We start from the raw sequence: 26700 nt of genomic DNA, 5'->3' as shown, positions 1-26700 counted from the left end.
AAGCTGACATGTCCATTCAGAGTCATGCTATTTGCCTGGATAATCACGGGGATAATTATGAACTGCAGGGGATATTAAAATGAATAATTAGTGAGGGCAGCTGAGGGATTGGTGCATAATTATTAAATAGCCAGTCAAGGCACAAATAAAGAACTAAAAGAACTTTTGGACCCCGGATGGAGAGTAAGGGGGTTTAGGTCTGGACAACCAGATTAAACCAGAGAAGCGTTTGCGAAATTTAAAGACTAAAAAAATACCTCAAACTCTTTTTAGTTATTCTGATATTTATATGCACTTTTAGCCTGGCCACTTATGCTGACAGCATCTGCATGACATAATGACAACTCCTTTTTTGCATTAAAAACTTGCAATGAAAAAAATATGACAAACATATATTCCCCACAGGACCAAGTTGTTTTTTGTGTTTACCGAGAGTATATTAATGTGACGCTAAAATGGAGTGTGATGAAACAGTGGAATGTCAATAAAAAGCAAAAATAAAAACAGATAAAAAGACTTTTACACATGCACATCACATTAAAGTTTTGATTAACTTTAAGGGACTAGGTCTGACTAGGTTAATTCACCCCCCATCACTGCTTCTTAAATCGTCTCTGCAGGGGTAATCAAACACCAAAATAATCCAATCATGGGCTTCATTTACCATTAACTGTAATTGGCTCTGGGTTTTGTATTGAGCAGCTTGTGCTGACAAACATTTCTTCCGCCTGGAGCGTTGGAGACAGATGCCGTTGTTTTCTCCTCTCTCCTCTGCATCTGCCCATCTCTCATGTCTGTGGTCTCCCTTTCTGCTACTTTCCCTGTGGTTTCCCTACCAATTCCTCCCAAACATCCTCACAGTGCAGAGCAGGCAATAATCTAAGTAAAAAAAAAATAATAAAAAAAAACACACACAGCACCCACTGATCACACCAAATGATCAGCCCTAAAGCTAAAGTCATATTCTCTGTTTGTAAGAAAAATGTTGGCAAATTAAAAACTGATAATGATCCAGAGAGGAGAAGGACTCAGAAGGACTTTTTGTTTTTATCAATTTTATTTTCAAAAACTCAAACCGAAAATCTTCATATGTGTTGTACACACCTAATGTTTCTGGAGATAAAGGTGAAACTTTCTAGAGTTTTATACCAGGGAGCATTGAAAATATTCCAAACTTTCCAATCATAGCAGGTCATTGCAGCTGTAATGTAAATAAATTGTCATATTCAAATAAACGTATAGGTGTGGATCAGAGGAAAAAAAAGCTCACCAGGTTTTATTTTTCTTGATCTTTTTAAACCATTTTGGGGACCATAATTACCCAAAATGTAATTATGTTACAACACTTTCAAAAACACCTCAAATTTCCTAAAGGTATCTTCTGTTGTTTGATGTGGGAACAAAGAGCCGCCAGAAAGGGAGATAGTTTGTGGGCTTTAGTATTTACAGAGTGAACAATGCCGGGTTTTGCCCAATCCCTCAAATCTCGTCCTACCCTCCTGCCACTGCTGCCACCACTCCTGCTTCTGTTTGCTGGCCGTTCTGGATCTGGTGTCTGTCGAACATCCGGCCTCTCCTGAGGAGGGATGAGCCGCCTTGGAGCTTCGGCTAATCTTCAAACCATAGACATCAATACTATTAATGTCTATGCTTCAAACCACAACGCTCCTAAAGAGACGCATTGTGATGACGTGCTGAAGTTATGTGTCGTAAAGCGTGAGAGGTTCTTAAAGACACAGACGCCAAATTCAAGATCTCAGAATTCTTAAGTTATTTTTGTTGTATGCAACCTTTTTATAACAAGTGCCTTTAAAGTACATAGTACCACACTTTAAATGTTTTTAATGCATTAGTTTTCTCTGATTATTGAGAAAAATGAATGTCACAGCCCAAATATGTTCATATATTTTTTTCTGCATTTCCTCTTATTTTTTTGGTTTCTACATCTTTAGGATGAGAATTAAAACATATTCTAGAAAAACATGGAGTGTGGCTGCCTATGACATAAACCTCTACAGTATTTAGAAGGTATAGATTTGCAATAACCTCATCTAGAATTAAGTAAAGCACTCAGGTAGGAGTTAGGTGTCGATGTTGCTAAAAATGAATCTTTCTTACTACATCACCGTCTTCTCTTTCACTTAGTGAACCATCATCTTCTAACCCTGGCTGTCTGATCTGAAGGTAACTGAGCTGCTATTTAGATTACAGACTTTTAGCATTCCCACTTTATCACTCAGCTCCATCTTGGATAATGGAGATCCTTGTACATTTTTATTTATAGAAATTTTCCAGGCCTGACCTGCAGTGATGCAGTTTTGCAACAGGGAGATCAGGGGTGTGAATATCGATAGCACCCTCTCCTTCACACATTTCCTGGCAAACGCGGCTCATTTACTGTTTTTTGAGCTGTCTGTGAAGTGTATATATATATATATATATATATATATATATATATATATACATACATATATATATATATATGTATATATATATGTATATATATACATATATATATATATATATATATATATATATATATATATATATATATATATATACACACACATCCTTTCTTCAGACATCAATCACAAAGTGGCAGGTAGAAATTACTTCATCAGTGGGTCGGTTCCACAGAGATTGTCAGCATTTTTATTTTTCTGTTAAGGTCACTTTCATTATGTCACCTCTCCTTTATTGATGAGGCTCAGGGATCCTATAACAGCTGTGGAGGGAGAGCTGCTCCCTCTGGGACACATGCCACTGTCCAACGGTGGTAAACAGTGCATGTGGAAGACGTGCACAAGGGATACACAAGGGAAAAATTGTTCTACAATGATACTATGTGGGAAAGTCGTTGAGGTGTCGGCGTAGCTAGATGTTTTCTCTCTCTTCTTCACCAGTATCATTCTTCCTCTCTTTCATTTCGCAAACTGTCATGTGTCCCATCCCTGATTACTCCAGTCATTTACACATTATTTCCAGAGACCAAATGGATTTGGTCTGTGCCGACCTTCTAATTTTTGTATCAGAAGTCATCGGGGGGGAACTCAGTGTCTGTAGCCAGATGCAGCTTTCTCCACTTTGAAAATTGGGTCAACTGATTTACCTGCTTATGCAGCACAGATAGAGTAAATACATGGCCATTGCTTTTTGCTATAATCTCTTGCGGTTGGACATAATATGGATTGACGTGACTTACTGCTGTTCACGTGGAAACGAATCAGTCTGAGACCAGAGAAGGCCGGATCATCAATACAGATACAATCAGCTAATAGACAGGGGAACTTTCTCTTAACGTCTGTCTCTTAACAGAAGATTAACACTCGTCCACATGGCAAAACACAAAGGCTCACAAACCTTTGCAGCACACTGCAACATCACTGCTTGGCTACACTGGTCCATATCCAGTGTAGAAAATCATTACTACTTCAATGAAGAGGCATTTCGATTGTTTGGTAAATGTGAAGAAATATCATCTTGTGGTTCCCTTCCGACTCATGAGCGCTCGATTGTGAGCAGCTTTGTGTTTAGGTGTCATGTTTGTATTCAAGAAACAGAATATCGTCTGCAAGTGAAGCCACAACAGATTAACGGCAATGTCAAAAGCAATATTAGTCTCATTTAGTCTAATTGGTTTTAGACTAAATGATGATGACTATATCAAAATTTATCAAGAATGGCTCTGGGTCAATTCACCACTTTACCAGATTGCACATTACTTTTTGTCTCCCCTCGCCATACATTCATTTGGCTTCTGCTATGAAAGGACAGAAACCTGAGCAAGAACACGACAACCTTCCAAAAAACTTATCTTTGGGCATAAATGTCTTAAAAGGTGAAAGCAGGAAGAGAAAACATTGCAGATTGAGTCTACAGCAGGATGAGGCAGACCAGTCAGCCTGAGTCCATGTTGTGCAGCGTCATGCACGTTTTCTGAAATTTAAGACCCAGCTTCATGCTCTATTGAAAGTTCAATACAAATAAACATTGCACAGATGAAATATCGCCATTATTCAATAGAAACACATGCTGAAGAAAGTCTAAATGGTTAGCATTTTGGAAATGTAAACATGGACACTGACTCATTCTTGAAGCTGTGCAATGTAGCTTTCAGATAAAAGGCTCGGCGTCTTTGATTTTGCCATAGTTTACTAATTAAACCTGACATATGAGGAATAAAATTAGTCAAGCCTGTGCAGCAGCTTTTGGTTCTTAGATATGAATCTCTGCCCAAGGTCAGCCAGTTTATTCAGAGCTCTTAACATTGAGCAGCACCATCGTTTGTTATTTCTGCTTCCTAATGTGAGGCTCTGCTATTCACATATTACGCCTTTGCCTACTAATGTGCAATCAGTTATGATATCCTGAGTGTCAACACCCCAATCTTCAAAAGCAGGCCGAAAACCCCCCTAAAAGAATCATTACCCTGCTGATCATGTAGTTATGTATCCAGCCAACTGTTTCCTAACAAGTGTATAATGCACAAGAAGCATTTGATGAGAGCCTGCACTCTGCTTTTTACAATTAGAAACTAATTTCCACCCAGGATAGACAATTTAATGGAGCAGTCAAGCAACTCCTTTGTACTTGTCTATTCAGTTATTAACAGGTCGGCACAGCGAATGGGTGAATAATACAGATTTGATGCCTGCAAAAGTAAAATCCAGTTCCTTTTCTAGAAAGTAATCACATATCAAATATTTCGGATGCTGATATGACTTTATCACGTTAGATTGACAGCATTCAGCACTGCTTTGTGTAGTGGAGACGGCTGAAATGAGGCAAAGAATCGTGCTAAATTGGTTCCAAAGAGAAAAGTGCCACCATTTGTTGTTAATAACATTTAGCGGTTCAATAAAACTTTGTCACAGTCATTAAGTTTCTCCGTCATCTGTCTCCTCAGGTAGACTAGACCATTAAAGTGCAATCTAGTTAAAGCAGCAAGCTCAGCTCATTAAGATAGCTCTGTAGATAAACTGACCTCCATGAAGGAAAAAAAAAAATCATTAGACCACTCAAACACATTAGAAAGCAGAACTAAGGGCCAGATGATGCTTAAAATACAGAGCATCATTTGTTGCATTAATTTATAAATAGTTTTCCCAGTGCTGCTGAAATACTACATATGAATTATAACTACTATAAGAAGTCTATATTTGATACTTATTTGTTTTGATTCTGTTACATGGACTTAACCCAGAGGTTCCCAAACTGTGGGGCGCGCCCCCTAGGGCTCGCCCCACAGTTTGGAGGGAAAAACTTTTCACAGTTTTTCCCTCCAAACAGGGAGGGCGCGGGAAGCCGTCTGGATGAAAAAAAAACAAAAAAAAACATGAACACTGTATGCGCTGGGTTTTTACCTTAGAATGGCCAACTCTCTGTTATAACTGTCAATTTGATACAGTAGAGGCTTCCACACTTCCCATATTTGTGTCCTCTGTCACTTTTATCAGTTAAAACTGTTTAATCCGTTGTTAACATGTTGTAACCTGTTTTTCCGAGCCGCCTTTAAACGCAACATGAGCACTACGACGCTTGCGCTGGGTTTACACCTGTGAAGGAGACCTGCTGCTGCTGGGCGGAGCTACGTAGGTAGCAAAACGCAAAGAACCTTTCACAGTTTTTCCCTCCAAACTAACCGACTGAGTTGAGTAATGGAGGTAATGTTAGCTAAAAGATGACTAGCTAATATCAATACAGAACCTTAAGCTTAACAAGTACCAAGTACCTTGTAGGCTACCGATGTTGGTGTCTATTTTCAGCTACATACAGTCATTTTGCCCCCCCCCCCCCTAAGCGGGGCCCTAAGCGGGGCCCTAAGCGGTTGCTTAGTTTGCTTATGCCTTGGGCCGGCCCTGCATGGGGTTGGAAAGTCCACTGAAACATGCAGTGCCACTAGTTTTACGTTTTTCATTCTGTCCTTGGCCAAGAAGCTCAACTTCAAGCAGAACCTCCATTGCAGTCTAACACCTTGTGCCACCACCGCTGGTGTGAAAGTATGTGTGAAGGAGAAACCCTGTGAAACTCACTCTTTACACACACACGCCCAGATTGAAAAGTTCCACTCTCCATTTGTGAAGAGGAGGAACCTTTGTGCAACTTCATAACCCTGTTTTTTTTGGAGGGGGAGGGGTTGCAGTAAACTTTTCAAGCGTCGAATACAACAAGTCTCAAAAACTAGGTCAGAAAGGAACCGAGGCACAATATCAGAGTGAAGCTCAACAATGCGGAGAGCGCAGGAACATTGACTTACTCTGCACTCTGCTGCCCTCTGTGCAGACTGTTTGCTCGGCTCGTACGCCAGTCATGCTTTCTGCTTTGTGTGTTCACACTAGCATATAATAAGTGTTCAGTGATACTGTCTGTTTTCCTGTTTCCTGACACCATGTAAAAGCTGCCATGTTTTGACAGGGCAGAAAATTGATCAAGTACCAAATCAAAAGCTCAATATGGGAGGGCGGCTGAGTGACAATTTTAGGTAATTGTGAGTGCGTTGTATCAAATTAGAGCTTTAGTGTCAAGGGTAGGACACACTTTGGTTCACATTTCTACAGTAAAGTCTGAAATATAACTATGTGCCGCAGGAATGTGCAGTGAATCGGGAAAACCTGGATTTAGGAGAATGGAAACAGCGGTACCAGGGATTCCTGGGTTACACATTGCCACACTAATGCTCAAACTTTTACTCTGAATCACAAACAAATAAGTATCAAATATAGACTTCTTACAGTAGTTATGATTCATATGTAGTAGACTGAATCTAAATATTGTATTTATATATAAAGACCAAGCCAAGCATTACAATTTGCGAAGCTCTGCATTTTTATCTGCATAAGAATGTTTGCTTATGCTGCCTCATCTGGCAACATATTAGGTACAGTGTTGTAAATTGTGAACACATAACATTCAACTTAAATTTCAGCTCATAAAATGGTGGAAGCAAACCAGGATGAGAAAAAAGAATGCATTTTGTGATCTAACCAATTTAACGAAAACTAAATCCTCTTTTAAAGTATACTCTGGATTTTGATCCACAGCAACGGACAGCTACACTGACAAAATACCTGAAGACCTAAAGCTAAGCAAAACACCACAGAACCAGATGGGCATGGAGTTTCCATTAGTGATGAACATAGTAAAATGCATCTACTTTACCGAACATCAACTCTTATCTCTTGCTCTTCTTCTAAAGTACTATCAAGAGCCTTATAAACTTAATTAAATAATTAGCCAGGTTATCTCAATTACTTGCAAGCCAGCGTGTCGACTGGAACGCATGAAGAGATTTAACTCCTGTAAGTGCCTGACCGTGTAAAATGTTCATTGTTGAAGTCAATTAGAAACTATACAATCTCATCAGTTACATAGTGTATATAATCTGCAGGATGCACAGATGAATTTGAATTTGGTTTATTCAGTTCAGTTCAGCTGCTGTTTTTACAAACTGTTACATCCTGAGGACAATCAAATGCTCTGACCAGCTTGTTTAGATGCTAATGTCTTACCTTGTCTGCTTTAGTTATGAGGAAAGATGTAATTTGACTGTTAAGCATTTTTTTCTTTCTAGCTTTTTATTCAGTCAGTTTGAATCTTTTTAGATGTTTTGTGCTTCATGTGTTGTTGGCAGTCAATAGCTGAATTTCCACTGACCATATAATTGCACAATTTGACACTTCGAAAATAAACACACTTAATGGAAACATCCCATTTAAAAAAAAAAAGAAAAAACACAACAAAAACTGTTGCTTTTCGATAAAAAGTTTTGGCACAGGGATGGGATGGTTTTCTTTGGCATATTGGAATTGTTTTATTCCACAAAGCTAAACTGGAAACACTTTTTTTCACATCCTGTGAGTCACATGATAAACAACCAGATGTTGCAAACCACGAAGAAGAAGATGACAGGAAGTAGTTAGAGGATCGTAGCGTGGCATGTTTTTTCACGTGAACAAACTTACTCCATCCATCCATCCATTTTCTTAACACCCTTGTCCCTCAGTGGGGTCGGGAGGGGTGCTGGTGCCTATCTCCAGCTAACGTTCCGGGCGAGAGGCGGGGTACATCCTGGACAGGTCGCCAGTCTGTCGCAGGAACAAACTTACTAATTTTTTTTAATTTAATGGAAACACCACAATTTAGAAATGATGTGTCTTTAACATAAACGTAACACAACTCTGGAAAAAGTTAAGAGCCCACTGCACTGAGCCCCATAGAAAATTTCTGACACATCTGATGTTTCTAAATGAATGTGAACTTGTTTTCTTTGCATTATTTGAGGTCTGAAAGCTCTGCATCTTTTTTTTTTTTTGACCATTTCTCATTTTCTGTGAATAAACGCAACATTTTTGTTTGGAGTTTCAGAGACATGTTGTCAATAGTTCATAAAATAAAAGCAAAATGTTCATTTTACTCAAACATGCAGATGTAATTTGGTTCTTTTCTACCAAATCTAACTCATCTTTGTGGTATTTATGGCTGCTCACACTGAACCAGGCTGGAGTTACATTCCTAAAATGGAGTCCTCCTTTCTACAGTTGGTACATGCATGAGAAATTAAGAAAAATTAACAAATAGTATTTATCTAAGATCATAAAAAGTGTGCATTAAGAGTTTTACGAGTTTTTTTTTTCTTTTTTGCAAAACTGATTACTATGCTAATACCAATGTTTGTACTCAAATTTACGAGGATCATCTGAATAGATCATGTCTGGACCAAAAATTGTCTTGTCCAAGTTTGGCCCTTCTTAACTCCTTCTACAATGAAATGTTTTCATGGAAGCACATGTCCCTCAGATGGACATACACATATTTTATACAGCTTAAGTGGATGGCAGACTATTATATTTAAGATCTGCAAAGAAATCAAATAAAAATGTTTATTTTAACCACTCTGTTGTGAGTACTGTGCACCCCCATCACCTCACAACACAACCTTCACAATAGGAAATGACTCATCCGAGGGACCAAAGCATTAAGTGTCATTCGATATCGTGAAGTGAAACATTCTGAGCTCACCTTTGCTCAGTTCATCCTGTAGTTCAAACACTTGCTGTAACCTAGTTATACATACTCACACTGCAAACAGCGGTGGACATCTGCTTGAAAAATGTATGGTCTGGTGCGTGCGTTTGAGGATGAGTGAGTTGGTGAATGTGTCTGTGATGTGGCCTGTCAGGTGCAACCAGGCGCAGGCCGGTGAAATAGAACTGCGGTGACTCAGGCAGGCATATAGGAGGAAGTTGGATGTGGGGCTTAAATAGCAAATTTAAAGAAAGTCTCAAAGAACTGAGCTGTCAGGGTGCAAATATGGTGTACCTAAGACTTGGCCAGACTGTCTGCTGGCCTAGTCTGGGTAAAAAAAATAAAATAAACATAGACCTGTGTTTGGCATTCTGAGTTTCACTTGCATGAAAATGTGATCATAACTTTGTGTTTTGCTTCAGTTACTAAGGTGTTATATATTCTAAAGCACTAAAAAAGTGACTTACTTTTTTCTTTGTGTGGATTAATAAGACACTGCAGTGATGGATTTGTGTAAAAAGGCTATTGTAATGTGTTTATCTGCTGGTTATAGTTTTAGAGCCAAAGCAGAGTTTAGAAAATAAAGCAAAGCTTCAGTACAATAATCTAAAAATAATAAGCAGAGGAGCATTTCTTTACCTGTCAGTGTAGCCCTTAATTATGTGGGCTTCCTTTCAGGGGATCTGCAATTTCGTTTCCACATCTAGGATTTGACAGGTCAAATACAATCTTTCTTCTAACCCATTTATTTCCATAATGTAGGTGTAAAATGGCTGTTCTAGAGTATCTCCATGTAAAGTGTCCCCTATAGCTCAGGGCATACTCCACACCTCTGCTTTATCGAGCGCAGTGCGAGGTGAAACAAGGTGAAATTCATCAAATAAGTACATCGCATGAAAAATTTACATCTTTTCTTGAAGACAAGTCTTGTAAATTTCAAATTAAAATGTAAGTTTTTTTGGAATGATGAGGGACAGATTTGAAAAGTTGTCCAACTAAGCATTTTGTTTCTAATCATAACAAACACTTGCAATACATTCATCGTAAAACAGAATACAGAAAATGCATTTAGGAAAACTGAAATGTGAGTAGACCTTTATGTCAATGGCTTTTATTTTTACTCACAGATCATGAGTAAGCATACTTAAAGTCACCCTAGCGTGAAAAGTTTACAACATGTGCAAAATGTGTTTGAAATGAGCCACCTTCACCTTTTTTCTCCTCACTGAAAAATGTTTAGGTGATTTTTTTCAACTATTATGTAGCCTACACTACTGATTTTCTATATAACTAGTTTTTTTTTAGCAGTGTTTCAATACTTGTTCATGAAAAAATACAAGAGATTGTGACCCAAGTCTGTGACTCAATCTGCACTGAAATTGGAAAGACATCAGAACCAACATGGACTGGATCTCTAAAACCTTGAACTTGAGCATTATAGACATTTTTCATGTCATCACTTGATCTTTTATTAAATGGTTAAGGTCATCTCCACTGAGTCATCACAGTGTATACAAATTACTATTTGTCATGGTGACATTACACAAAGTTCGCATTGCCTTCCTTCTCTGTGATGTTTCAACAGCAAGTGCCAGTAAAACGAGCTATTAACAACTTTCCCAGTTTTTTTTTATTGCTAACCGAGGAAGCCTTTACAGTAAATAAGCTCCAGACTGCAGCTCTGACAGAGATGCACCTTTAGTCCTGCTAAACCTTAACGCACCACTCCTCCTCACAACCTGTTGATTATTGACTTGGTATGATGATATTGACTGCACTGAAGTCTTACTGTTGGTTCAAAACAAAAATAAATGTAACTTGCATCTAAACTAGTTTTAATGCTAAGCTAAGGATGCTGGTACTATAAAATAGAAACGTTTGATTATTTTAGAAAAGACTGGAATTTGACTTGAACGTTGGGAAAAAAAAAACAAATTCTTGTGAAGATGTCTGCACACTACTTGAAATACTCTTGTTTTTTCATTCATCAACAGCTGTCAACAATCTATTTTTATCTCTTTTGCCCTGCTGATGTTTATTTGAGCTCCCTCTAAGAGATTTGCACTGAGTAATTTAGATCCTAGGGCTATTTTCAAACACATTTAACATGCTTATATTGTCTAAGTGGGCTTTGCAGGCAAACCGGAAGAGTTTGATAGCATTTCGAAATAGAACAGCATCCCATCCTAGTGTTAAGGTTTTTTTTTTTTTTTTTGAGCTTATGTCTGTATGTGTCTGAAGTGCATTTCTATGTACGATATGTGATAGTGAATCATAGCATCTATTTTAATGTTGTCTGAGAGCCTGATAACATGCTTTCCAGTTATGCTGTAGGGATCAATCCTTTCAGCATCCATTAGTAAAGCACTATGAACTTATGGGATAAGCCTGCAACCGGATGCCTGCACCATAGAAGCCCTGCAGAGCAAATGTTCTCATCTATCTCCCCTCTTTCAACCTTTATTTACCCTCTTACGTTCTATATCACCACGGATTTATCCCTTGCTAAACTTCACACCCTCAATTACTCTGATGAAAAGCTTTTCTCCTGCACTTCAATCTAGGCTTTTAATTCACCAATGAATGTGAGGCACAAAGCAGTTGGGGGAGAAAAAATAAACCAAAGCCCTCTTTTTCTTTACAGAATGCAAAAAAAAAAAAAAGAAAAAAAAAAGAGGCCAATCACAGACACATCTGCTGCATCAGTGAGCTTGACAAACTGAGCTCAGACATGTTGTGACGCGCTCAAGCTGAAGCAGGCTATTTTTATAAAGATGCTACATTTGTGGTGTTTTTCAGAGTTATTTGTGGTATATTATGGCAAATGTACAAGCAAAAGCTCATGAAACAAAAGTCACATTTTTGATCATAATTTAGGTGTATGAGTCAAAAGTATTTTCATCCATTTGTTCAGCTTGAGTGAAAATTATTAACATATACATTTTTGACCTTGTCAGAGTTACATCAGAGAAACATAATCTAGTAAGTACAAAACCCAGAGATTTTCAAATGATTTAATTTATTAAACAGAAATAAGCTTTCAAAACCAGTCTGGGTTGAAAACATAATGTACACATTGTTGTTTAGTCATTATCAAACCAAGTTCAGTTTTACTTGATATTTTCAGTTAGATATTTTTGGAAAAGAAACTCATTTAATTAGAACTAAGTAGTCTGGTAACATGAACGAGGCTAAAGTATCGCAAAAAGCAACACATCATAACTGATCTCAAGAGAAATAAAAACCAATCTAAAATTAAATCCTTCACATCTATGAACCTCGTTTACATGTGAACAATTTAAATGTAGGTCATATTATCTTATTGGGTAAAAAAAAACAAAAAAAAAAAACATCCTGACTGCATCATCTGGTTTATTTTCATGTCATGTTAGAATATTAATACTGATCAATATCTCAACATGAGCGATGAATGCGGCCCACATTCTCCTGCGTGCCATTTGTCTAAACTCACACTTCCCACTCTCTACCTTAGAAGTGAATTCGACCACAAGTTCACATAAAATCATGATGCGTTGAACTGACTACGAGATGAAAGGGAGAAATGTCCTGCGAAAACACTTCTTCCAGATGATGAGTGATAGCGGGCAGCCGAATCTAAGTGGCAGGGAGTGACATTCATTACCCGCTTGATGAAAAGCATCTTCTGACACATTAACAGCTCAGACGGTGCAAACTGCTAAGAAGCCCGCTGAGAAAAGTAGAAAGAAAGGATGAAGGACTGTTGAGGAGAAAAAGAGAAGTGTTAAAGAAAAGGTGAATCCTTGATAAAGTGCTACATGTATGAGAAAAAATGAAGAGGAAGGCATCATTGCTGACAACACTTAAATAAAAAGCAATAAGTTGTTAATTAGCATACAACTGTGAAAATAAGAGCCATCTTAAACATGGGAGGTCTTCACTCAGTAAAATCTTCTGTCCTGTATATCTATAAAGTTCTAAAAACTTAAAATATATATTTGCATGTTTTAAAATGAACGTCACGTAGAAAACAAAGATTAGCTCATTTTTCCTCACACATTTCCCATTTGAATGCGCTTCTTTTTAAAGGCCTTTTCTCCCGTCTCTTCTGCCCTCGTCAAAGAGATTAATTGATTACATAGTGCAGATCTGGCTCATTAGAAGACTACTTGAGCGCATATGTGAGGCTTAACAAGCTCTGTGGCAAAGGCGCTCAGCCAAAAGCTCGTTAAGCCTCGTCGAGGCTCGTCTGAACTTTTCCAGCACGCTGTTGGTTCGGTCTCTGTGGCGACGCGATGCCTCATTGGTTAAACAGGGCAACATAATGGACGCTGCCCCACCATCCACTCTACTGTGGCAAATGTGCAACCCAGAGCATGAAATTACATCGTTTCATTATTTTAAACGTTTAGATAAAACTACATCTCAAGATGCTTTACAAAAAAAAAAACAAAAAAAAAATCAAATTTATACACGGGGATATGGTCAGTTCAGTCCAAAGTACATTCATTCCAATTTGATCTTAATTATTTAGCAATGAATTTAAGGTCAATTTGTTATTTGAATTGGTAAAAGTTTTCCAATTTAGGAAACTCCGCTGACTGCACCAAGTCACCGACTTTGTTGCAAACACTGCTCCTGTGGAAGGTGACAGCGGAAAGCCAAATGCTTTGAGTTAAAACTAAACCATGGCCTGGAGTTTTCCCGGCATGTCTGCGTGAAAACATGTAAAATGTTGGTCAATAATAAGAAGGGTTTGATTTCTGTGGCACCAAGACATTTATAATAAAATGTGAATTAAAGCAAAAAATTAAAAATAATAGAAATTTATACTATTAAACTTCCATTTTAAATGAAAAAAATATGATCAAAATATTGAATAAGAGCACCCCAAATGGTTTATTTTTCTTCTGTGGAAAAATTAACAGGTAGCTTATTTTGCACACAGTCAGTTTGCCGCCACATTACTAAACTCAGCACATTCTGAGAGAAAAAACTAAAATCCATCTGGTGTTGAATTTCAAATGCTCCTCTCCCACATAAGTAAAGACTTTATTTTTTAATTGAACTCTCAATGTTAAATCTCATGATCCCTTCAGTGAAATGTGGTACAAATATAATCAAAACTTCAACAGTTCTTCAACAATTATGTGACTTTTGAAATCAAATATTAAATATTATATTAATTCTCTGCCTACAAATGGCTTTTGCATCTTAAATAATGCAAGTTATCAATGTACGTTTCCTCATTGCGTCAAAGCGGTGCCTTTAAAGTAAAACCTGACTCGTGATAAATCCTGGAGCATCAGCCTCCCAGGCATCCCGCTGTGAAGCAGTGATGTTCTGAGATCTAGCTGCATCTTTAATAATGGCCATTTGTTAGTCAACTTGCACACGCAAGTAAAAAATTTACACTTAAGCTAACACCATGCCAGCAGGAGCATTTGCTAGGCAGCGTCTGTCCATCCTTCCCACTGAGAGAGTGGGCTTAGAGTAAAACACAAGTGGGAGTTTGCAGACAAAGAATCAGGAAAAATGCAGAAAAAAAAATACAAAGAAGCCGACAACAGGACATGTGTGATGCAGAAAGCTGAAAAACGATTTCTCAAAACAGTCCGTTAGCAATTACCCAGAAACAGAAGACAACATGACTGACCAAAGCAGCTAAGAGAGCACACATGTTCGCATTTTCACAGAAAAGAAATCTGCTTTGCAATGTGAGAGAAGGCTGGCTTTCATTTTATTTCCCTCAAGTTTTATCTCCTTCCTCGTGCGCCTCGCCAGACTTTCCTTATCTTGGAGTCTTAATCTTCCTGGGTGCTTCTGTGCTGTTTTTCTAAATTACACCCCACACTCAATGTAAATAGTCTACACCCTTGTAATCAGTATTATTTTTTGGCAAAAACAGCATTTTGACAGGTTTGCTGCTGCAGCATGACTCAACTAAAGAGATTTTGAGACAGAAAACTGCAGTCTGCAACGGATTACGGTGAAAACGTAACGATCAGGAATTCATCTTAGATTTTAACACTGATAACAGTCACCGGTAACCTCACAGAGTGATTTTTGCATCCTTATATATTTACGGGACAAGTGAGGCGGTTGGTTGACCTGGCTGGGTTTACTACATGATGTGTAGCAGCCAGTTTTCCATAGTGGCTCAAACATAATTAAAACACCCACCAACTTTAAAACCCTCAAGAATTACGATGAGTGGAGCAATCACTCCGTCTGTCTCAACAAGAAGTTTGTGATATTTCACAGTCAAAGCTAACAGATAATAAAATCATGTCGGTGCAGGACATATTTCTCTGTGGATAGTGACACTGCCTTAGCAGCTTCATGACTTTAAATCTGGGGTCCAGCTCCACATTTTGGACCAAAACACATTCGTCTCTGAGACACAGAACCCGTCTCCTTCTTGACGGACACGATGGTTGGATATCCCCAACTATACTTGCATTGTTTGAACAGATGGATGTTGCAAAGGCAGATTTGATGCACGTTATAATCAGGTGCATACATTGGTCCAACTTGATTGCTTAGTCATGAGTCACAGCCACAGGAAGCGAAGCCTGGGGGCGCCAGTCCAGTCTGTGACGACGTCTCACAGGAAGAGAGATGAGCGGGGGCAGCACGCCTGGTCAGGAGCCTGGACGTCCAATTTGCATGCCTGTAATGAAATCAAAAGAAGCCCAAAAGAAGTGTCATGTGTTCACGACACAAGAACAAAACAGCTCTCGCAAGAGCTTTTGAGAAAAATAAATAATCTTATCTGAAAAACAGATTTTAAATTATGTTGGGGTCCTGTGACAATGAGAAAGTCTGAGAGAAACATTCTACAGCAAAAAAAAAACAACCAAAAAAGCAAAATCTGGCATCTCGTGAAATCCTCTCATTGCAAAATAAAAATGTGATGGAGCCGGAGCAATCACATGGCTCAAACGCATTCCCCTGTTTTCAAGAGCATGACGCGCTTCACTTTGATCTGTAATTTTTGATCATTGCAGCTTTCTGTGAAGCCAGAGTGTCTTTGCTGCTGTTCTTTTCATCCTTTAGAGTGTAAGACACAGCATAGCTGCGGCACTTTTTAGCGATTGTGTTTTAGTACACCTATTCATTTTAGAAAAAATAAAGATTATTCCTGACTGTCATGAAATAGAAAAAAATAAATAGTATTCTTGCATAGCCCCCAAAATTACAGTCCAAATCGACGTGTTGATTCGTATACAAGCATCAACAGACTACAGCAGCATCTCACTAAATTAATTACAGTACAAGCACATATTTTTAACTAAAGTCACATTTCAGTTAGATAGGCTATATCTTTTTTGTCGGTCTTACAAAATATTTGGATTAAACTTAATGTTGAGTTTGCACTAGCTGTGAGCCTCAATAATCAAAATTAACATAAGATAAACACTTACTATTTACCACCCTGCGCATAACAAACCTGTTGAATTTGATTACTGAAATGAATCGGCTTTTTGCTAAAGTGCACCTGTGTGCTATTCTTACATGCACACATGTGGAAGCATAGACAGACTATGTTCTGCTGAAATTAACGATTACACAGCAAAGAGAAACTGCACAGAGCAGAGGGGGGGAAAAAATCAATTTCTTTTGGACATTTTTCTCTGCACAGAAAAGTGAATTAAACAGAATACTCATGGAGAAATCCTTCAATGTGCACACAAAATCAATACCCCGACTTTGAAATCTCTTTATCTGAAGCAGTACATTCACTGTGCCTGATAGTGTGGTTGTGCACATGAAATCAAACACATAGTAGGTTATTAAATATGCACTTTGTTCACAGCAGAAGGAAGGGAATGATGCTGAAGAGTGGGTTAAAAATACTGGTACAGATGAGAGGAAGGTTTGGATGAAACTCAGCCTGTCAATAAGAGGATTTCTTTAGTTTCAGCCTGCCTACCAAACCTTGTCTGGATTATGCCGTCTTGTTTCAAGTCTAAAAAGTTGCACTTTGAGTACTTTAAATCACTTAATGCAGTCAGTTTAATGTTTCATCCCCAGTTTAATGTCTGCTGAACTGAGCTGTGGATGAATTAACCACCAGTCCTTTATGTAATGTTTTTAACATCTTACCGCATAAAAGATTTCAAAGCAGTGCAAAAATCGGCCAACGTTTTCTGCTCTTCTGACACACTATCTATTCCTCCTGCCAAACATTAATGCAATTTCTAAAACATGTGAAAGTTATTTTTATGTATCCCAACATCAGTTTTATTCATTGTGGTATGCATTTTTTTTTTTTTTTTTTCGTCCACGACGTGACGGATACAACCACTGCTATAATTTGCTCCAGGAGAGTTTTTCACTCATTTAAACCTGGATCTGGCAACCTTACGTTAGTCTGTAAATAAGGAGCCATTTACAGCCGGTCTGTTCTTCCACACCAATGCACATGTCATCTAGGAGCAGCTATATATGTGGGCAGAGTGAAAACACACTGTGGACCCTGGTAATGGGTAGGAAATGTCAGTGCATCCGTCAGTGACCTCTACCTATTGTTCCCTCAAGCGTCATTCCTCCTCATTCTGGTGGCTCTATCACGCACTTCAACTCACAACCTAATAACATCGCATGCTTTGTGTTTATTTATTTTTTTCCTGAGTTCACACATAGACTTCTATCAATGCACACTCTACTTCATTCTTTTTAAAAACATCGGTGTACTCATCTGTCACTTGTGTCACCTTTTTTTCCCCCCGAACAAATTAGTTTGAAGTCATAATCTCCAAACAGTGTTCTGCAGCTCTTTAGCATAACAATGTTGACAGGAAGTGTCGAGGACTCCCAAGTCAGACAGGCAATCCTTTTTGGAGAAGAAGCAGCGACTCGCCTCTCTCTCTGTTGCTTGCACATAAGAACAACAAAATGTGACAGTGCACCTTGTTCTGTTGTTCTTGACTGACAGACTAAGTCTTCTTGCGCAGGTTAAAACTCCTGGTGACGCTTTCAACCCCTCAAAAATTCATCCTGGAGGCATTTTATTACTCACTACTTTAACAAGAGTAACAAATTTATCAAAACCTCGCAAGGTGTCACGTTTACTCTAGCTATAACATTTAATCCTGGATTTTTTTTTTTCTAGATTATGGTTAGTAGATCTTTTGACAGTTCTTTGTTGGCATTTCCCAACAAAGGGAAGACAGGGCCTAATTGAACTGACGGTGTGAAGTTCATCACAGATAGTTTTTCCAATTGTCCTGTTGGTATAAAAAGATGGCTTTAATGTCAAAGAGGGCAGCTTTGATCCTGATTGGTCCTGGATCGGAAAAGTAACACAGAGATTGTTGCTGAGCGTCAAGGACCTATCCCCTCAGAGCAGCTGATCAATCTTTAGACAAAACTATTGATAAAGATCGCATTAAGAAACTCTCAAAAAGAAAGAGATAAATCCCGTTCATCCCCAGAGGCCCCTGTATCGGGAGCAGCAACACTATTGCCAAGGAGGAGAGACGGAGATTACCTCTGAACAGATCCATCTAAAAGAGTTTAGGATTCTTCCTCTCCTCAGACGAACGACCGCAGGTAAAGGACAGACAGTTTCTTTATACTGATGCTCTTTTCTATTACAGTTCAACCAAAAAAAAGCATTCACAGTCCTGGCAGATTTACATTTTAATTACTTTCATTGAATCAAGACTATTACTAGTAATAATTTTAAAAGATATCCTTTGAAACACATTTGTCAAACTCAAGGTCCGGGGGCCAAATCTGGCCCGCCACAGCCTTTTATGTGGCCCTCTAGGCGCCAAATTACATCAACAAGTCTGTCCAGTTTTTTCACAAAATCCTCAAAATTCACATAAAATCAACAGACCCCCACATTTTTTTTGTCCAATTTTACTGCAAATTGTTCTCAAAATTGGTCAAAAACATTTTGACTGCTGCCTCAGCCTTATTTGATGTCAAGTCATAGTCTGTGATTGATAAGACAAGTATTAAAAAGTCACAGTTGACATCACACATTAGCGCAAATATAAGATTCCTTACAAATATTTCTAAACTAGTGTTATGAAATATGTGATTTTGATTGCAAAAAGTCACAAAAATAGTCAAAAAATCCTGGAGGGACATTTGTTGATTAATATTTTAACAGTTAAATGGACTTTTCAATACATTCTGGCACAGCTGGCCTAGAATGAACATTCAGATTTTTGATTTGGCCGAAAATGAAAGTGAGTTTGACACTCCTGCTTTTAAAGATCAAATTGTCAAGAATTTTTATTTAATATTAAAACATGCTTTCAAAAATCATTTATAGCCCTCTTAATAATAATAACTTTATAGCTGTCAAATCTACGATCAGCTTCCACTCCTATTTTTGACAATGTACATTTAGTGACGGCTGAAAAGCCTTAACGATCACCTTCAGCTTCCCCAACAAACTTTTAACCAGATTCAGTCTGAACCACATTAAAACATTTACATTGTTTCAGCCAGAAGAACTATGCTGGTGAAGAAAAGGAACTATAACTCGCATCTGATCTGTTAATTCTATGTCTCTCATTTACACAGTCAAAGTTGTTTATTCCTGTATCTGTTACTGCCCTCTTTCTGCCTCGGGTTTATTAAGTAAGACATAACAGAGAGAAGACGACCGTGACCCATTAATCCAGGAAGAGAAACTCCATCTTTCTTTAGCAGGTGTTGTGGAGAGTCTTGACCTCACACTGGAGTACAAAAGCTGCCAAAACGTGTGTGTGGGTGATTTAGATGTGCCAAGCTGCCATCCTGATTTCCCTTTGCGTTCTGAATAAGCAAAGCGAGTGATGCAAAGTCACATTCGGCTCCTCCTGTCCCACTTAATTTAAGTCTTCTCCGGTCCTCCCTGTGGTTGAGCTAAAAGGTCATTTCCTCTATATGCCACTAGACATAGGTCAAATGTTCACAAGACATGCAAAATTATATCAATCGAACAATTACTGTGGCTTTATCCGTTGTATTTTGACCACCTCTGCAGTGTTCTTCAGGGATTTTAAAGTGAAAGCTTGTGCTATAGGTAGTTTTATGTCTTGTTCCCATGGATTAAATGTTTGTGTCAACTCAAGTTGCACCTGTGATGAGTGAAAATACAGGATGTGTCACCGCAGTGACTTACAGTCACACACTCTTTTCAGTCTTGGCTAAAATAATGGACAAATTAATACTACCCAGTAGACATTTACCTGCACAAAGTTAAACTTTTTGTTATTAAAATACAAATGTTTGTATCCAATTTGATTCATAGGTGATGGATCCTCCTCCACCTATGTGTTGTGATAAGGAAAGTATGCAACATATGTAATTTGTAACACTATCCTTGTTCTAACCCTGAAGGATTAATTTGTACAATTTATTTGCAAAACATGATTTGGGGTTTAGTTGCTATTTGAAAAATGTTTTCAGTTGGAATTTAAATAAATGAGGCAGGAATTACTCCCTTTATTTCCCAAATTACTACATAATGAACTAAAATTAACTCTGAGGAAAGATAAGGTGTTTCTATGAACATATTGCTTTAGGGTTTGTTTTTTTTCTCTCAAGAACACCTGGAAATGCATGCATATTTTCACAACCACCATCAGCCTGATGTTTGCTTTTCTCTGGCTTCCTTCCACTGTTTGTCTCCATATTTTCATTTCTGAAGACATATTCGTCCTGATTTTTTATTTATTTATTTTTTTAAGAAGAAGCCAACAAGTGTCAAAATCAATGACAGCAAAACAAATCAAACTTTAGACGTTAGCTGAGCTAGAAGAAGGAAATGAAAATAGTGGCTCATTTTGCTGTCAGGTTTGAATCGGCGAAAAGTGAATGAATGCTTCAATGTGCCTCATGCAATGGAAATTTATGTATTTCTCTCCTTCAAAATATCAGCTTTCTAATGATTTTTAGAGATATTACTTGAAAGCTTGGATAGTAAAGTGTTCCTTCCTTCTAAGCTCTCTGAATGTTAAGTGAAACAGCCTCGTTATCATGAATTTTGTGTGAACGTCAGCCAAATAAAACTCAAATCAATGTAAGCAAAAATGTACAGTGGGTGTGAAGGGAGCAGTGCACACAAGCAGTCACATTTTCTTCACATACAGGACTAGATGACCATATGTTTCATGAAACATCAGGGTATTACTGAACTAGGCCTAAATATTTAAAAGGCTTGAAATGATCTTTTGACTCCAAACATTGCAAACCGTAAGAACCTTGCTGACGTGATTGCATTAAAATTATTTTTTTTTTTACAAAGTTATTTTGCAAACAAGCATGCTTGATGTTTTTTTCTGCCCTCAATTTTTTTGCCTGTGTATAGAGACAATGGTAACACTTTATTTGAAGGGGTGTGAATAAGACTGACATGACACTGTCATAAACATGACATAACACCTGTCATGAACATGAAGGAGTCTTTATGAATGTTTATGACAGTTGTCATGAAGTGCCATTCGGTAAATAATGACACTTTTACTGCAAAGTTGCTGTAAAAGTTGCATTAAAAGTCCATTAAAAGTGCCAACTTTGCATGATTTTGTAAGTAATGACAATTTAATGCAAAGTTGGCATTTTCAATGGACTTTACTTCTGTCATAGTATGTTGCAAAGTGCCTGGCAAAAAGTGGAAGCAAGCTGCTGTGCCCTACATTGGTTTTATATTGTTTACGTCCACAACTCAAAACACCTGCTGGATGTAGATAGGTAAAAAAAAAAAAAAAAGTTACGCAAGAGACAGCTGGCCTAGAAAAAAGGCAGCCCCATCTGTATCTGTAAACTTCTATGCTGACACAGAGAGCAGATGTGTTGTTGGATAAGCTCTTTTACTCATTTGAGAATATTTGTGTGTTTCAGGCAACAAACCCTGACTGGAAGTCGTAGGACAAACCAGACTGAAGATGCTGTCGCTGCTGGTCACCGCTCTGCGGAGCTTCACTGAGCTGTAAGACGGTCGCCTTCTGGTGTACTAACATGTTGATCCATGTCCATTTACCAAGCACGAGCAGGAGCGGCTCATTTAAATGACACATTTTCTTTGAAGAGCCACAAATGTTTCAGATCTCAATATATATGTTTTTTTTGTGTTTTAATGTTAGAATTTGTAAAACTTTTCAAGTCATGTGAAAGATCTTCCTGTCGTTCCTTTTGCTGTGGAGAATATACCGTGGAGCTAAAACTTGAACATTTAAAATAATTATTTAGCTTCTCTCTTGTAGTGCTACCCATTTAGCTTCTTTCTTTGTTGAACAAAAAGTGCAAACAGATCGTTGTGGTGGTTTTGGGCTCCTCCCCGCCTTCCCTAGGAGGCTTTCAGATCCACAGGAAGACCTGAATCTTCCTATAGACAGGCTGTGTGTGTCATCTGGACTGGAAACGCCTTGGGACGCTCCACACTAAGCTGGAGTGTGTCGTCGAGGAGAGCGACGTGTGAGTTTCCCCTCTCGGGCCTGTTACTTTCACAATCCAGTCTGTGAAAGACAAAGAATGGAAGGGTATGATTTGCCACAATATTTTATCACGTAAATTTATTGTAAATCTCTCACAAGGGTAATTTAGTTCCTCTCTACATAGGAGGCTACTTTTCTTGCACCACCTCACCAAAGTCTTTCTCCAGCTGGGCTGATTACTGAACTTAATTGCAGCAATTTATCACCGGGGCCAGAGACAGATTTTCCCCGAGGTTAGGCAAGCGGGGATGGGGAAGGAGAAAAATGAAAAGGCAAGCACTTGTACATGCGGGGACTGCTGAGGGGGGAGACCTTGTCAAGAAGCTCTAATGCATGGCAGTCTGCTGAGAGTTCACGGCCCTCTGAGATACCCCTCATCATCAGTAACAGCAGCAGCAGCAGCAGCAATGTCTCGGCAGTGAAGGCTTGCATAACAGGTGCCATCATCTCTTGTCAGGCAGAGAGTAAATAGGACAGATGGGGGGGGGAGAGAGAGCTGGAGCTGTGTGCAGTTTTATGTAATACTGAAGATGTTTTGTTCGTGGTAAGTGAATGATTGCCTTAGCTGGGTCTAAAATGACGTGTTTTTCATGATGTGTGCAATTCTTTTTTGAATCACCTGTAGGCCACAAAGGAACTCGCACTCTCTAAAAGCATTTTTAACGGCGTATTAGCAGACAGGCAAAACAGAAGAAAGAAGAGGAAACATTTTTTTTAGGAGTGAAGATGGTACAGAGTTTGTGCATAAATCTGGCTTTCGTGTCATTTTCTGTTGCTTTAGCCATCATGAGCCCCTGATGACAAATGCAACAAAGGTTTCTGTCTTAAAGCGTGACAGGATTTTTGTGCTGCACAAGCAAGACCTTTCATGATGCTCCATTATTGCCAAGGGTGGACACATAATGAAAGTCACTGCAGATTTCTTAAAATATCCCAAAGGGTATGGGACAAAAAGTTCAGTGAAAGACTCAAAAACTCTTTATCTACACTGAGCTGGAGGGCCTGACAAGCTGTCCTTAAAGACAATAGGACGTTTCTTGACCCAAATTAAGGTTCGTACTCATTCTGCCTGCAGCCCAACAACCGTAAGATATTATCTATAAGGGAATGGAAAACAACAAAAGTTGCTGGTTTGGACTTTGCAAAGGAGCACCTTTTAGTCTTTGATCAAGAAAAGAAAAATGCACGGAGCCTCTTAATGATTGCCAATATTTCAGACGTGATATTTAGTTGGAGAGGTTTTCTATGTAACTCAGTGGAAGAGGCGCCACGGTGACCTGTGAGCTTTTTAAAACACTGGAGCTTTAGGCTGGCTACGTGGAGATGTGCAGCAGGCATTGTTCATGACTGAATCACCTCGTCCTTGCAGTCATGACTGGGTCAAAGTAAACGACAGGAAAATAACATCTATCTTTTGGATTATTTTGGCGCGTTTCTCTGATCCAAATCCAGTTAACAATTAGGGATGAATGAAAAGGGAGTTTTAAAAGAAAGAACCTTAGTTCCAGATCACGGATGCTCTTTGTGAAGCCGTCTATACCACGTGGGTCAACGATCTCAAGAGCCCGCTGAAAACATTCACATCAACTATGTTGCATGAATTTTTTTTTAAGCGATAAGGTTTCCTGTTTTGACACTTTTAGATTTATTGTTTGGATTTCTTTTGTTTTGGATTGTCCTATTGTTTTCTTCCTAAACCTTTGACCAGCTACATAACAACCTGTGTGAGGTTAAATGTCATTTTCAATTATTTGCTGGCTCTTTGAAGCTGTGTGTATAACCTGGTTACACTCCAACAGCATGAACTGTGAATACTTCAAACGTCTTTGAAGAGGAGCGTACGGCTGGTTTTATCTGTAAATGTGGCGAAATATCCGTAGGTTTTATAAATCATTCCATAGAATCTAGCAAAGATTTCAGTCAGAAAAGGCAGCTTGATCTATTATGAACCAGTCCAACCTGACATTGAGAGAAAGCTTCAATAATATGCAAGCTGGAGGACAGAGGCGGTGAGTTGTAAAGGGCAGGAGGAGTTCCTGCATCAGATGCTCAAAGATTATACAGACGTAACGAGCAGAAACAAACGGGAGGACAAAAGATAATAATGGGTCTAATTGTACCTGCTTTGAATAAAACAGGTGCATTATCCTTCACTGCTTTGTGTGTGGATGGATACACACACACACACACGCGCACACACAGAGCACTGCATCATCCACTCCATACAGAGTGGATGAAAAACAATGTTCATTAATCATTAAACAAAAGAAATCTGTGATGCCAACATCTGTGTGAAAAAAAAAAAAAATCGGCTTTAGATTCTTTCCTATTGTCGTTCAGTCGGTGTAGTTGGTACGTCTGTGGGAATCAATGAGTGGTCTGAGTGATTCAACCAAACTGTGCAACATCAGTCCAGCAGTCCACACGCTCTGCACACTAACACAGGTTGTTGCACTGCGTAGACTTCTTATTAAATGTGAGTAAGTACCGCGCTTCAGTCGACTTCTATAAAGTGGACATTGTGGTGTGTCTGGCGCTCATAAATAAATTGCTTCTCTGCGGATTTTTTTTCCATTTGCTTCCACACTTAAATGTTAACAACTTACCAAAAAACGGATGCTTTTAAACGTTGAACAAAGGTAACCTGAGTAAATACAAAGAGCCGGTTTTAATAATAACTTCACTAAAGAAGGGAGAAAATAGCAGAAAAGTAACTGCACATTTTGATCTATTAACTAGTTTTTCCATCCTGAGCAGCAACGACTTCAATCGATGCAGTAAGTCTGTGCAGATATTTTGGACTCAGCATCTTTATGGGACAATTAATGACTTCAAACTTCATAACTTAGCAATATTTCATGTTTTGTTTGTGTCTGCACAGACCTTCAATGCAAGTTATACACATTGCCTACTACTTAAAACTCTCAACATGTTTATTTTAATCACGCATTTCCCTGCAAAACTTTAATCAGTTACAAGTAGCATCACAAAAAAGGAAAAAGGTTGCTTTAGCAGCTCAGAGTTTGGTCAAACTCTCTTCCATGACGACCATAAACTATTTCTACCATAGTTTGCATGGTGCTTAATCTTTTCGAAGACTTGCATTTCTACAGCTATAATTCTGTTACATTGTCATGTAATGGAAATCTTAAGTTTCTCATTAAATCTGAAAAATTAAACCATGTTTTTAAGAGCTTGGATGTGACACATTCTGTGATAAATTGACAAACTGTGGTCCAGTTTGGTGGTTTTGGTTGGCCAAATATATAAACAATCACAGCAGGCTGTCAGTAATGATGCAAATATGGTGCAGTAAACTGCTAGATATCCTTGTTAACCATGTTAGGATGGTGCTAAAGCTGTTGGAGGCAGAAGAATTAAACTGGTAATAGATTAAAAAAAAACGTATAACAGCGCAACTCGCGTGCGATTCAGAGATTTATAATATTCATCTGTCAAGTAGACCTAATATTGGTATCAAGCTGTGCTTGTAACTTTGCCTAAAATTGTCCAATATAAATACTGTGTTCTTTGTAAAATAAATGAATAAAAAAATCACTTGAAAACTAGGTTTTCGAGTGTAAAAATATCTTCTCTTTATCACAAACACATACAGAAATATGGCTGTTCGGCACCAGCAGTAAAGTGGAGTAAGCAGCACTGGTAATTCAATATCTAAATGTTTTTCAAGTCTGCATCCAGATGGTGCCTCCTACAAGGAGTTATATTTGTTTATTTTTTATGATTAAATTCCCTATTGTCTTTATGTAAAAGTGAACATACACATCGGAAAAACACATTAAAAAACGCATAAGTCATGTTGGAGAGCTGTCAGTCTCATCGTTGAATGCAGTAAATTCCCTCAGTGAGTAATGCAGAAAAATAATTAACTAATACATAATTTACAAGAAAATGACACCAAGTACATTATAGGCACATTTTGTGCTGCATTTACTGACTGCACAGTTTCAATTTAATGTGTCTTGCAAAATTATTCTTCTCCATTAAACCTTTTCACATTTTGTCACGTCACACAAGCTTATTTGTGTTTTTTGGGAAATTTTTTAATCAATCAAACCAAAGAAGTGCAAAACTGGAGAACGAAAACAAAATGATACCTGGATTCAGAAACATTTTTCCAATAAGAATTAGAAGCGTGACTTGTCGATTTATTCAGTCTTTATAAAATGTAACGCAGATTCAAGAATCTCCCAGTTGGTAAATAGTTTGATTGAACCAAACTAGTGCATGT

General features: G+C 38.3%; 1 protein-coding gene across 2 annotated transcripts in view; it reads left to right on the top strand.

Moving 5' to 3' along the window:
- The window catches only part of sphkap (SPHK1 interactor, AKAP domain containing), a 114802-nt gene that overhangs the window by 20401 nt on the left and 67701 nt on the right, over nucleotides 1-26700 (top strand). For both annotated transcript variants that reach the window (XM_015029581.1, XM_015029579.1), the window contains exon 2: nucleotides 21856-21943. In XM_015029581.1, coding sequence (XP_014885067.1) covers nucleotides 21900-21943 — 44 coding nt within the window. In that variant the 5' untranslated portion in view covers nucleotides 21856-21899. The remainder of the gene's footprint in view (nucleotides 1-21855; nucleotides 21944-26700) is intronic.

This window comes from Poecilia latipinna, unplaced genomic scaffold (genome assembly GCF_001443285.1).
Source record: "Poecilia latipinna isolate Pla-1442-1.1 unplaced genomic scaffold, P_latipinna-1.0 Scaffold157, whole genome shotgun sequence".
NCBI lineage: Eukaryota > Metazoa > Chordata > Actinopteri > Cyprinodontiformes > Poeciliidae > Poecilia > Poecilia latipinna.
The sequence above is the reverse complement of the archived record's forward strand: the minus strand, read 5'-3'. Positions and strand labels throughout refer to the sequence as shown.